The sequence below is a fragment of the Neurospora crassa genome, linkage group IV, assembly GCF_000182925.2.
Source record: "Neurospora crassa OR74A linkage group IV, whole genome shotgun sequence".
Lineage (NCBI taxonomy): Eukaryota > Fungi > Ascomycota > Sordariomycetes > Sordariales > Sordariaceae > Neurospora > Neurospora crassa.
The window spans coordinates 4,958,258-4,971,392 of NC_026504.1; the positions used below are offsets into that span (position 1 = coordinate 4,958,258).

A 13,135-nucleotide genomic window follows, 5' to 3' on the forward strand; every position below is an offset into this window, starting at 1 on the left:
TCTTATACAAGAGAAAGTAAATGGAGATACCTATATACGGGTTTCACAAGAATGGAGAAGAAAAAGAAATAAGAACGGTGGAAACTACCTGGTCTGGTATGAATAGAGCTCTTCCACGTAATTCGACCCAATGAAAAGAAAATTATTGAAAATCTACTTGGTCGGTCTGTCAGTCTGTCTGTCACTGTTTTTTTTTTTTTTTCTTTTCTTCCTTGTTTTCCTTAGTTCTTCATAATATATATATATAAATACTTTTATTTTTTTTCCAACAATCCAAGTAAGTAAGGTAGGCGAACCAGGTGATGGAGGTTGAGAAAAAAAAAGAGACAAAGAAAAGTGACGTAAGATGAGTGAGTGGAACAAGAGTAAGGGATGACGAAAAAAGAACAAACGTGAGAAATCCCGGATCGTTCGTTCGGTTGAAAGAGGATAGAGGTACTTATCAGACACAACCAGCCAACCAGCCAACCAGCCAGCCCCCATGGAAAAACAAAACATACGGTGGAGGAGAAAGTGAGCTTTGAGAAACATGGAAAAAGGAATAGGAATAAAAAGAAGGAGACAGAAAAAGCTTGATGACAATAAGAACCACTACACTGTACCATTGGAGTCAAGAAGAGGCAATGAAGAGACAGTCACTCAACAAATCCATTTGACGTGGAGCTTGTTTGGAGATGAATATAGCAGCAGTATAATGGAAATTCGCCTAGACCGAAATTTAGAGCACCAAGCACATGATCCCTTTTTACTCCTGCTGCTTATTTCTGTTAAATCACGGTCATGCCCCCTTGTCAAGGGCGTCGTGAAAACTATTAGGCATTCAGGGAAATGTCGAAAAAGTCATAAATTTCTTGTTTCAAGTAAAGGCCGTCACTCATAGGATCATGTGAATCGTAACGGCGTAATCAAGAAGCTAAGTCATCAACCCCATGTCCCCTCATTCCACTTTCCACCCAACAAACGATTATTCAACGATACTGTAGGTAGGTATCCAGCTTCCCCCATTTCATCTTCCTTCTCCCTTTCCCCAGTTGGTGTTTCCGCCCCTTACTGGTCCTTGACAGCCAAAGGCTCAATATTCCAGATGCCCTCTGCATACTCATTGATGCAGCGATCCGAGCTGAAGAAGCCCATCCTCGCCACGCTCTCAATGCTCTTGGTGATCCAGCCCTCTTGGTCGCGGTAGGCCTTGTCGACGAGCTCCTGCGTCTCAATGTAGCTGTGGAAGTCATCTGAAACGAGATAGAAATCGCCATGGTCGCGGACGGCAGAGATCATGCCCATAAAGTCGTTGGGCTCACCGAAGGTGCCCTTCTCGATGGCCTCAAACACCTTGACGAGGTCGGGGTCGACCGTGTACGAGCCGTAAGTATGGTTGTGGCGGATATCCTCAACGTCTTCAGCGAGGTTACCAAAGAGGAAGATGTTTTGCTCGCCGATTTCGCGGGTGATTTCGATCTGGAGAGGGTTAGCGAGAGAAGACATGGCATAGAACAGAGGGTTGTTGCTTACATTGGCACCATCGCATGTTCCGATGATGAGACCACCGTTGAGGACGAACTTCATGTTACTGGTACCAGAGGCCCTGTTCAAGGTTAGCTTCTAACTTTCACAACCCTCACAACGGAAAACTTACTCGGTACCGGCAGTCGAGATATGCTCGCTGAGATCCGAAGCGGGAATGATCATCTCGGCCTTGCTGACATTGTAATCCTCGAGGAAGATGACCTTGAGCAGATCACCAATATCCTTGTCGTTGTTGACAACGGCCCCGACAGCGTTGATCAAGTGAATAATCTGCTTGGCCATCCAGTAGCCGGGGGCAGCCTTGCCACCAAAGATGGAAACTCTGGGTTGGAACTTCTTCCTCTCCTCAGGCGAGAGAGATTTGAGGGTAAGATAGCGGTGGATGACGCCAAAGATGTTCATCTGTTGGCGCTTGTACTCGTGGATACGCTTGACCTGGACGTCAAACAGGGCAGAGGGATTGACATCGACACCGGTAGTCTTCTTGATGTGCTTGGCCAGACGGACCTTGTTGGCATACTTGATCTCAGCCCACTCCTTACGGAACGCCTTGTCATCCTTGTAGTGCTCAATCTTGGCCAGCTCCGTCAGATCCTTGAGGAAGTTCTGGCTACCCGTCTTGCTGGAGATAAGCTCGGAGAGGCGAGGGTTGGCCTGGTGGAGCCATCTGCGGGGAGTGATACCGTTGGTGACGTTGGTGAACTTGTCAGGACCAAAGACCTCGACGAAGTCCTTGAAGATGGTGGTCTTGATGAGATCAGAGTGCAGCTCAGCAACACCGTTGACCTTGTGAGAACCAACAATAGCCAAGTGAGCCATGCGGACCATCTTGGGCTGAGACTCCTCGATGATGGAGACACGGGCAAGCATCTCGCGATCTTTGGGGAACTTGCGCTCGACGCTCTGGAGGAAGAACAGGTTGATGTCGTAGATGAGCTGGAGGTGGCGGGGCAGGAGATGCTGGAACAAAGGGACGGACCATTTCTCGAGAGCCTCAGGCAGGACGGTGTGGTTGGTGTAACCGAAAGTGTTAGTGACGATATTCCAGGCCTCCTCCCAGTCAAGGCCCTCAAGATCAACAAGGATACGCTGGAGTTCGACGACAGCCAGAGTCGGGTGGGTGTCGTTCAGCTGAATGGCCACTTGGTCGGGGAACTCCTTCCATGGGCGCCTCGACTTTTTGAAACGGCGGACAATGTCGTAGAGGGAAGCGGCAACCCAGAAGTATTGCTGCTTGAGACGAAGCTCCTTTCCGCGATCGAGGTTGTCGTTGGGGTAGAGCACAGCGCTGATGGTCTCGGCACGCTGCTGGTCAGCGACCGAGTTCTCGTAGTCGCCGCTATTGAACTTTTGGAAGTCAAACTCTCCGCTGGCAGCCTTGCTGGACCACAGTCTCAGGTTGTTGGTCGAAGGAGTGGCATAACCGGGAATGGGGACGTCATAAGCAACAGCCTTGACGATCTCGCCGCCCTCCCAGGTAGCGATGGTCTTGCCGTTGTCATCAGTGCGCTTGGTGACATGGCCGTAGAACTGGATGTCAACGGTGACATCGTGACGCGGGAACTCCCATGGGTTGAAGTCGAGCCAGTAGTCTGGCACCTCGACCTGGTAGCCGTCGATGATCTCTTGCTTGAAGATACCATAGCGGTACCTGAGGCCGTAACCCCAGGCCGAGTAGTTGAGGGAAGCCAGACTGTCGAGGAAGCAGGCAGCGAGACGACCAAGGCCACCGTTTCCGAGAGCAGCATCGTGCTCCTGTTCGATGACATCCTCGATTCTGAAGCCGAGTTCGGCCAGACCAGCCTTGGCCACGTCCTTCTGACCGATGTTGAGCATGGCGTTGTCGAGGGCACGGCCCATGAGGAACTCTAGGGAGAGATAGTAGACACGCTTGCTGTCGGCGAAGGTCTGGCGCTGCTGGGTGCGGTTCCACTCGAGGATGAGACGGTCACGGAAGGCCAGACTGCAGGCAGAGTAGGCGGCCTGTTCGTCGCAGTTGTACATGCTACGGGCAAGGGTGGTCTCGACATGGCGCACAACCTCGGTTTCGAAGCCGTCCTTGTCCTTGAAGCCGCTGGTCTGGTGGGCGAGCCAAGCCTTGCGCTGGGGCTCGGGGATGGAGGCTGAGTGATATCAACAAATGATGTTAGTGTTGGTACCAGGAGGTAGTGTTGGTGTCAAGGGACCAACCATACCTTCAACATTCTTGATCTCTCCAGGACCGAAGCCGGTGAGGGTTCTCTTGTGTTTGGGTCGGGAGACGCCGGCGGGAGCAACACCTCCTTGGATATCGACGAGAGGAGCGCCAACGGATGGCCTCCTCTCTCTAAGGGGAACACGCTGTGTGGTGTTGGAGGCCATTGTAGGAGATGGATGAATGGGGGGTTGCTAAATAGAGGTGGGATCAGAACGTCAGGAAGCGTTCATAGATGGGGAAGGAGAGAGGAGGGGGATCCAATCCCTTGGGGATACAACAACAGATATAGCTTGGGGAACCATCGGATGACATGCCATGACATTCAAAACGTATGATATGATCCTATTCCTAGGTGGTGTCTCTGGTCCGAGGTTCCATTGGGCTGACCCAGACCATTAATGGATTGGAGGATGGAATCATGCCCGCTGGGGTTGGAAACAGTGAGACGAGCAAGTGGGGCAGCACCACGTACCTTGATGGGCTAGATGCTCTTAGCGGCTTCCAAGGGAATCGACCCCGCGCGAAGCTACTGGAGCTCCCCGTAGCTCTGTTGGCTAGCCAGTGGAATGCTGCACCGTGACTGGTGCAGGGCTGCTGGGGCCTGGGGGAGGGTACGCGGGTTGTGTGAGTTTAGGTCTAGTATCGAGATCTTTCGATTGCTCGTTCAAAAATAGAGGTAAGTGGGGCAGTCCGAGTGAGGGATGTTGTTACGAAAAGCGGTGATGAAAGTGAAGAGAACAACAAGTACCTAGAGGTAGATAGAAATGGACTGAAATAATGAGGGGGGTTATCAAGAAACCAACAAAAGTGGGAAGGACATAGAGATAGGTTCCATGGTATGAGATGTGATATGAACTGAAGGCACTTATAATAAGACGGAGCCAGCCAGACTCGAGGCTAGGAACGGGAAGAGATCCCGAAGCTCAGGTCTCGTCAAGAGAGGGGAAGTGCCAGATTCAGCAGCACTTGCTTCCTTTTGATTGGTAGCTCAACCCACCCTCACTCACGAGCAGTCCGACCAAGCTCGACGCTGTGATCTGTCAGTGTCAAAGCCGGGAGCTCTCATGAAGGATGGCCGCCGGTTACCCGCTGCATCTCTTGGATGGGTAGTAGTATTGTCAAGCTCAATGGGTGAGTGGTGAGGATGGACCATTGATGATGCCTGGGAGCTGCCCCTCTTCTCTTGCTGCAGCTGTCGTCAGTCTTGCCCTACCCGGCAAACCTTTCTCATTGCTCTCTCCCTTCCATTCCATCACTGGTGTTGATCAACCCCCATTGGCCCCTCCAGCTTCTTCTTCTCTTTGATTCTTTGCATGCATTTCTTTCTCTCCGCAGATGACACGCTTCAAGTCGGCCTGGTACGTCAAGCTTTCACGGACGTATCAAAGCCGAACCCGTTCCTGCTTCCGAGTTAGGTAGCGCTGGGAACTGGAGCCCAACCGTGATACTACCAACCTTTGGTGCTTCTTGTTCAATGAGAACACCTCCAAACTGAAGCCAACGATATGTCTGGGCTTGAAATTGGGGTTTCATATGTCCATCCAGATGGTCACTGCCCAAGCACTTGGACAGTGCAGCCTTTCATGAACCGGTCGTCTCACTCGAACGTTGACTCGGAGTGATGGTGATTCGAGGTGTTCCTCCTTCCCTCGGAGTCGTTCTCTAAAGTCACTGCAAGGTTCAGCTCACCCCTGCTACCTAGCGCCTTCCCCGGGCTCCGATGCTGACCCCACCTTTCACAACTGATAGTGGGGCCTATGCCCACCAAAAGGAGGGGTTCCTGGTCCAATTATGTAGTTGCTTTCTCCAATGACTGACATCATCGCCTTTGCCGTCTCCCTTGTGAAACTTTCACCTCCTTCTCCCATTTGAACACCAGTCTGCCACTCCTTACTAACTTCGGCAAATCATTCAACTGGCCCGAAACAGCGCAATCTCAACTACAGTCCCGATAACGACATTGCGAAGAGCACGCCATTGCCGATGATCCGAAGGGAATCTACGCGTCGGAAAGACATGACGGATCCCATGGCATCCTCTCCTCTGCTCCCAACCTCCCGCTACTTCGACTACCTACTTCCGGCCCCGACCCCGACTTTGCGAATTTTCGGGTGATAATCATCGGCCCCTACTTCGAGCGCTCTCCACGTGGCTTTCATGGTCACCTGGTGTCCTGGAAGCCCACTAAGCTCCTTCGACGTGGTTTCGAAATGTCGATGCGAGTCTAGATAACTTCGCCGGAGCGCCTCCCCGGTTCACAACCTACCACCCACCGGCGACAACAGTTTAAGCATCAAGTCAACTTCAGCTGTATAACCCCAAGCGCCAACCAGCGTCGTCGACGACATGTCGTGATCCCATAGCTCTGCCGTCACTGAGGGCAAACCACTGTAATCCGACAACCCGTCAAGGTTCCATCCAACGACCAGCACAACCTCGAGTGGGGGTCGCATCATGACAAGATCAACATCCGGAATCTTCAGCAACCTCTTATGTCTTCCCCAAGGTCATCGGTTCAACATCACGCCTGTGGCTGGCCGCATTCACCCTACGCGTTGAACTACTACTCATAGGTACATTGACAAAGTCCACCCATCCTCACCTAGTTTTCTAAAAGATTGTTGAGTTTTGTCCTTCTTTGGCCATTGGATCAGGGTATTGTCACCTTTTTTCACTTTCATTTCTCCTTTATCATCTCGCTCTTCACCCATTGTTGTTTTCCTGAACTTTCAAGGGGCAAGCAAGTGGAAGGTTCACAGCCGCCTTCATTTGACAAAGTGGGCTTTACTGTGGCTCAGCCTTCATTCTCCCTCAGAAATTGGGAAAACCCTCAGGAGCGGAAGCAGAGGAACGGCCTATATGACTTGATCCCGGCAGACTCTAGTTGAATTGTTGCAAAGCAGATTCAGGGTACGGTTCCCGAAGGCTCATCCATCATGGGACTTACAGAGGATGACTTATGGATTATCCAGTACGCTACCGTACGGCCATGACTACAAGTCTCAGCTCTCGAAACCACGCCCTTTTCATATTCCTACATCCACCTCATTCCTTGATTTTCCCATCCATCTCCTCACAAGCCCTCGCAAACTCATCAAATATTGCCCCATCTTTGCCGCTTACTTCACCATCAACAGCCCCCTTAGTTGTTGTTGCAGTCAGTTGGGCGGTTAGACAAGCATTGTGTGGTGTAGGTGCTGCCGAGCAAGGAGTCATGAGACTTACCAGATACCCATTCAGCACTTGCGCGGCATCTCTTGAGGCTCGCCGCCGCGCTATGGCCAAGGTGAACATACCAGGCATGCGACAAGTTGTCGGCCCAGCTGGCGCACACAGCGAGGGCTATTCGGAAAGTTGTTACGAGTGGCAAGCAAGCCGTCGATTAGAGTCATGCAGGACGAAGCAGCCGCCTGGTTCTCACTGAAGCACTTGATCTCGTTGGAACCGCAGCGGCGAGAGAATGTGGGCGTCTCCAAGACAGTAGTCAAGTCGACGGTGCCAGCGGTGTCGGCATCACCGTACCTGAAGAGTTCACCTGTCCCAGCCGCTTCAAGGGTTCATCTGTCACTTGTCAGCCTCTTGAGTGGTCGATCTATATAGAACGGTCCGCACACCAAACCCCACCAAACCTCTTACGGCCCTTTCGTTTCTTCCGGAAGTATGGATTCAAGTATTGGAGCATCGACCAAGTGCCATATTCAACAGACCTCAACTGACCGAGTGAACAGTACGTAAGTCGCTAAACCCTTTCTGAAGTGTTATGGAGGGGCATGATGATGTGGTGCTGGTCTTCCTTCTCTCCCTCTTACCTACCTACTCAGGCTCACTTGCCGTTGTGACATACCCTGGAACTAACATGCCCGCCCACTGGTGTCTTCTAGGTAAGTCCGATTTGCCATCGTCGGTCTTCCCACGTCCCTGTTTCGTGACCATTGCACATAGGCATTCTGCATGTTCCGGAATTGCAATCATAAGCCCTCCACACGTCGCCGACTTCCAACCATAAGATCAAGGGCGTGTGGCTCAGTTGGTAGAGCGTTCGCTTAGCATGTTTCTGAGCATGCGAAAGGTCCTGGGTTCGATTCCCAGCTCGTCCAATTCTCGATAATCTTCATTCTCCACTGTCTCGGGCGTGTGGCTCAGTTGGTAGAGCGTTCGCTTAGCATACTCACCTGTATGCGAAAGGTCCTGGGTTCGATTCCCAGCTCGTCCAAATTTGGAATAACGAGGCGGTTCGAGATCATCTTTTTTTTGCTTCCGTTTCTTATTCTTCCTCATTGTATCTTCTCCTTTTTACCTGAGTGGGTCTTGGAATCTGCCAGCACATCTAGGTTGACTTTCACACTACGAAACAAGATGCTCGTCCTGGTCTACCTTCGATGGGGCGGTCATGCTTTTGCCTCAGCATGACCCTATCAGCGAAGCCTGCCGCAACCGCCGAGAAGCAGATACCGCCCCAAGAAAAGCCAACCGTCAACCTTTCCCAGCTCACCCACCTCTCCGAACATTACCCCCTCAGCAAATGCCATCTTCAAGTTTACCATCGAATCTCACTTCTCTCCCCCGTCCAGCTATGCGGCGCCCTCCCCGACCTGCTCGACGGCATGCTACTCAGAGGGGGGGTCGAGATCCGCGGCCCAACAGGCAACATTGTGCACCAGGACAACTCGGGCCTTGGGTTCTTTTTGTCACCTTAGAGCGAGGTGACCAAAGAGGACATTACTAGTGGTAAAAGCAGCGGTAAGTACTTTATCTTCATAATCTTGTCTCGCGGCCGAAGACTAATGCACCTCAAAGAACGAGTGACGTGCGGCCCTTACATGCATTTGCACCGGTTGTTTTATGAGCGCACAATTCTCTGTCGCAATTCATCTTGATCCAATTGGTGATCGATCTGGTGCAATCCAACAAGTATTTATTCCTTCCACTAGAGGCACAGCTAAGTCTTTTACAGAATACTTTATTTTGCAAAGGCCAGGGGTTATATTAGGCCAGCACACTCAGCCAAACACGCAACTGCTGCTTTACAACTTTTCTTGCTCGACAAACTCAGCCTGAGCCGCCGCATCCGGCTGGTCTCCAAAATCAGCCTGAGCCGCAGCACCCAACGGCTCCCCAAACGCATCATCCGGATTGTCCCCAACACAGTGATGGCACCAGAAATGATTCCCCGGGTCGTGCGCCTTCTTCACGCCCAGCAACTGTTCGTACGCCTTTTCGCCCCAGTACCTCGCCGTCCAGTTATGCATCACATACGAGCTCTCGGAGAAGTAGCTGTTGGGCCCAAGCTTGTACACCGTGTCATTTGACTGCTGCGTCGTCAAGGTGCGCGCATTCCACAGCATGAGCGCCGAGCGGAAGCCCGGCGAGATGGCCGTGTCGCCAGGCTGTGTGCTCCCCAGGTTGCCCGTCAGCGACGTGTAGAGGTAGTGGAAGCCGCAGCGATAGCCCGACACATCCGGCGACGTCTTATCAGGATTCTTCAGGGACTTAACGCAGATGTCCAGCACGTCCATCATGGTCGAGGTGAACTTTGTCTTCAAGGCCTGCCGCGAGACAAGGACCGAGTTCTGAGAGCCTGTAGCCACGTCCGAGGGCGGGTGCTGCGCCGGCAGCGGGTTCACGGGGACGAGTGTAAACTTGTCGGCGGCCATGGAGACGAGGTAATCATAGGCTGACTTGTAATTGTCCTCCCACACGGTGTCCGTCTGCAGCACGTCCTTGAGGCCGTCGCGGAATCGAATGTAGTCCTGCTCTGCCTGACCGCCGGCGTAGAAGTACTCAAATTTGAATTCCCAAGTGACGGAACAAAGGTTGCGCTTCTCATTGTACAGGGTGGTGTTGATAAAGAAGCCGGGCTGCGTGCTGACCTTTTGGTTGAGGCTCAGCTGCCACGCGGTGAAGCGAGTCCACATGCCGCGCAGCCACTGGTAGCCAAACTTACTCGAGTCGTCTGGGCAAAAGGTGCCGGTCTGGGACATGTACACGCGGCTGAGGCCTCCATCGGGCACGGGGTGGGCGCGGATTGTCATGGAAAGAACGACGCCCCAAACGCTACCACCGCCGCCGCGCATGGCCCAGAAGAGCTGTGGATTGCGGTTGCGACTGGCGATCTTCTTGTGGACAACGGGCTGGCCGTAGGTGTTGCGACCGACCTGCAGAACTTCAATTTCAAGCACGTTATCGACGCCGAGGCCCATGGACGGCGCAAAGGGCCCGTGACCGCCCCCGAGATGGAAGCCGACCATGCCGACGGTGGAGCACCAGCCCGATGAAATAACACGGGAGTAGTCTTTTGAGAAGGCGTGCATCTCGGCGAAGGTGGAGCCGGCACCAAAGCGGAATGCTCCAGCAGGGGCCAAGGTCGAATCCTCGGGCCAGGTAGGCATAAAGGTCTTGTCCTTGAGCAGGATTGTGCGGATGAGGATGCCGCCAGTCGGGCACGAGTTGCGGCTGTTGTACTCGTGGCCGGTGCCGGCAGTGGCAATACACAGGCGGTGCCGCGCGGCAAAGTTGAGGGCGGCGACCACATGGCGCTCGTTGAGCGGGAAGACAACGATGAAGGGGTTCCAGTTGCGGTACTCGTTTTGGTGCACCGCCGCCTTGCACATGTCGGACGCGGTGTTATACACGGCAGGAGGGTCGGCCTGGTTGAAACATGGGCGCTGCATCTCGGCGATGTCCTCGTAGTAGTATAGCGCCTTGAGACCCTGGGGTGCGTTACCGAGGCCGTAGAAGGACTGGTTATCAATGGAGCCCATTGGTACCGGCGCCGGCTGCGGGTCCGGGTAGCTGTGCCACCGGAGGCCGAGCCGGGGCACTGTGGGGTCCAGCTCCTGTTCCAGCTTGCGGATGGCCGTCTTGGTGGGCCAGCAGCCGGAGTCTTCGGGCGTGCACCAGTCATGGCCGTCTTTGAGTGTTGCGCGCGTAATGTCAAACAGCGAGGGCAGGGCATCGACGGATGCGGCTTCTACCGACTCGGCTGGGTCGCACGAGCCGGCACCACAGAAGTCGTTCTCGGGGCCGCATGAGTAGCGACAGTGGGCGCTGCACGGGTTGCACCGGCCCATGGCCCATTTCGTAACCTGTGTAACCTCCTCGTTGTCTACTGCCGCTCCGCAGTCGAGCACGGCGTACGAGTACACCGGCTGGTACTGGAACTGGAAGCGACAGGTGGTGATAGTGCCGCTGGCGCTGGCAAGAAGCACCAGGCTGGGGTCCTCATCCGAATGAGAGACTGAGTAGCGCTGCACGGCGCGGTTGGGGTAGTTTGGCCACCGCAGCGACGCCTGGCCGTCGGCAGTAAAGTTCCATTGTGCAAGGCCCTCTTCATAGTCGCTAGATACCTGCAGTGAGCGCCACGAGCCCAGCAGCGCGGGGGGTGCTCCGGCAATGCCAGGCTGGAAGTGGCTCACAGGGCTGGGCTTGGACTCGGACTCGAACCCGGACTCGGGCTCAGTCTTGGTCTCGGTCTTGGGCTCAGACGCCGAGATAGCATCCGGGGAAAAGGAACAGCCCGCCGCCGACGCCTTACAGCGGAACATGAGAAAGTTGCCGCACCCTTTTGTGTCCATGGCGGCGTAGAAGCTCGCCGGCGCCGGCTCCCCAGTGTGGTTGCATGCCAAAAAGGCCGCCTCGAGCCCGCCAATATCCGGCAACCGCTGCACCAGGCAGTCCTCCAGATGGTCGCCGCCGCATCGTAGGACAAGCTCCTTGGGGCCGCGCCGCTCGTAGGTGCACGTCCGGGGGTATGGGCTGTCAGTGGTGACGGTCAGGACGTTGTCAGTAAAGGTCTGCGCGAACTCGAACTTGCCGGACCCGCCCTCCTCGGCGCCAAACGAGCGCCAGGTGCCCTCCCAGGGGGAGGTGTTTTCACTGCTCATGAAGGCCGGCATGGCAAATTCCAGCAGCGGGAAGCTTGCAGTTGCATTGCTGGTACTGCTGCTGTCCCTCTTCTCCCGCGGCGCATTGCTCGAGTTCAGCATCACGGTGCTTTCCAGCTGAGCCGGCGGGCATGTGTCCCAGAAGTCACCGCACTCAAAGCACTGGTCAATGCAGTCGCCTGACATGCGCGGCACGCTCGCCACATCGGTGCCTGTCCAGCCCACCGTTGCCAGATACGCGCACTGCACGCAGCGGGTGCTAATGAGCGGCTCTACGTCGTCCAGCTTCACTTTTTCCAGCAGCTGGTTGCGCAGCGTCGGGCTTTCATTGAACTCGTTGGCGATTACAAACGCGGTGCGGAAATAGTCCTCCTGCGGCAGCCGGAAAGCGGTGCCGTCAGCGCCGGGGATTACTGCGCAGGTGCCGTGCTTCATCCATTCGGACAGGATGAAGCATTGCATCGTGTTGTTGAACTTTGCGTTTGTCGGCCAGAAGTAGTTGAGCAGGCCGTCAAAGGTCGTAAGAATTGTCTCGTTGAAGCCCTCGCCGTTCAGGCAGCCGTAGGGCTGGTTCTTTCCGCCAGTGCCGTCAACCGACCCAGGCCATAGACCGTGCAGCGTCCATTTGGCCGAGCCCGGTGCGAAGTTGTTGTTCTGCAGCGACAGCGTGTAGGCGTCGACGGGTATCAGCCCGGCCGGCTGGTGCCCCGAGTTGCATAACGAGTACGGCGGCGGCTTCTGCTGCAGCACGCCGTGCTTGTCCAGGCTGGTGCAGCCGCGGTTCCACTTGAGGTTGCACGTATCGGCCTGGTAGTTGAGGGCGTTGAATTGCCTCAGTGGGATTGGGTTAGAGGAGCAGGCGTCTGACTTGCCGGAGCACGAGGCGGCCGCTGGGCAGACCAGAGCCAGCACCAACGCAAGTTGGGCGTGCCAGGTCATGTCTTTTTGATGTTGCAAACTGGTTTATGGTGTTTGTTTGTTTGTTGAATCGCTGGTTTTGGGTTTTTTGGTCTTCTAATGCTGTCTGAGATGAGAGTTTGAGGACGGAGATACTGACTCTTTATCTAAGACAGATACACTCGCTTCATGTTGGTGACTTGCCCCATCACAACGTCTATCCTGCTCAGCCATTGTGATTTTTCCACAAAGAGTCCATCTTCTCTGCCTAGAGCTCCAAGATGACGTTTGCTACTGCGGGCCGAGTCCAAAACTGTCAGAGGCGGCAGACTCGTGCAAGATGATGCTCAGTGGCAAGCTGAAACAGGGGTCCAACACCAAATCATTGAAGAGCAAAAGTTCAGGCAGGTCGAGGCATCGTCATGTCAGGACGGCACGGTTCGTTAGCGTCAGTCGAGAACGTGGTCTATACTTCAGCAGTCAATATCACATACGGTAGTCCAGCCACCCCCTTTCGATCGAAAAATGCGGCCAAGGACGGAACTGAATACAGTAAGCATCCGCCGTCAGATTCACTAGTTAGGGCGCCTGCCAAGACCGGGGTAAGAAGTCTAATTGAACCTTGCACGTC

At 54.3% G+C, this 13,135-nt stretch overlaps 3 protein-coding genes and 2 non-coding genes across 5 annotated transcripts; 2 read left to right on the forward strand and 3 right to left on the reverse strand.

Annotated features, from left to right (window-relative positions):
* Positions 1–824: 824 nt before the first annotated feature.
* Positions 825–4,011, reverse strand: NCU07027 (glycogen phosphorylase). The gene is made up of 4 exons (XM_957073.3): positions 3,723–4,011; positions 1,637–3,650; positions 1,513–1,585; positions 825–1,458 (listed from the first exon to the last, which is right to left on the reverse strand). The coding sequence occupies exons 1-4, from the start codon at positions 3,886–3,888 to the stop codon at positions 1,048–1,050; spliced, it is 2,664 nt and encodes an 887-aa protein (XP_962166.2). The 5' UTR covers positions 3,889–4,011; the 3' UTR covers positions 825–1,047.
* A 2,758-nt stretch (positions 4,012–6,769) lies between these two features.
* NCU07028 (hypothetical protein) lies at positions 6,770–8,232 on the reverse strand (the record flags this gene model as incomplete). The annotated part of the gene is made up of 5 exons (XM_957074.3): positions 6,770–6,865; positions 7,021–7,271; positions 7,361–7,436; positions 7,569–7,591; positions 8,196–8,232. The coding sequence occupies 5 exons, from the start codon at positions 8,230–8,232 to the stop codon at positions 6,770–6,772; spliced, it is 483 nt and encodes a 160-aa protein (XP_962167.3).
* Positions 7,737–7,821, forward strand: NCU15198. Its single transcript has one exon. It is a non-coding gene; the product is annotated as a tRNA-Ala (tRNA).
* NCU15199 lies at positions 7,853–7,937 on the forward strand. The gene has a single exon. It is a non-coding gene; the product is annotated as a tRNA-Ala (tRNA).
* Positions 8,233–8,449: 217 nt separating the features above from the next.
* Positions 8,450–12,694, reverse strand: NCU07029 (hypothetical protein). Its single transcript, XM_957075.2, has one exon. It carries the CDS (start codon positions 12,544–12,546, stop codon positions 8,749–8,751), a length of 3,798 nt encoding a protein of 1,265 aa, XP_962168.1. The 5' UTR covers positions 12,547–12,694; the 3' UTR covers positions 8,450–8,748.
* Between the last annotated feature and the right edge of the window lie 441 nt (positions 12,695–13,135).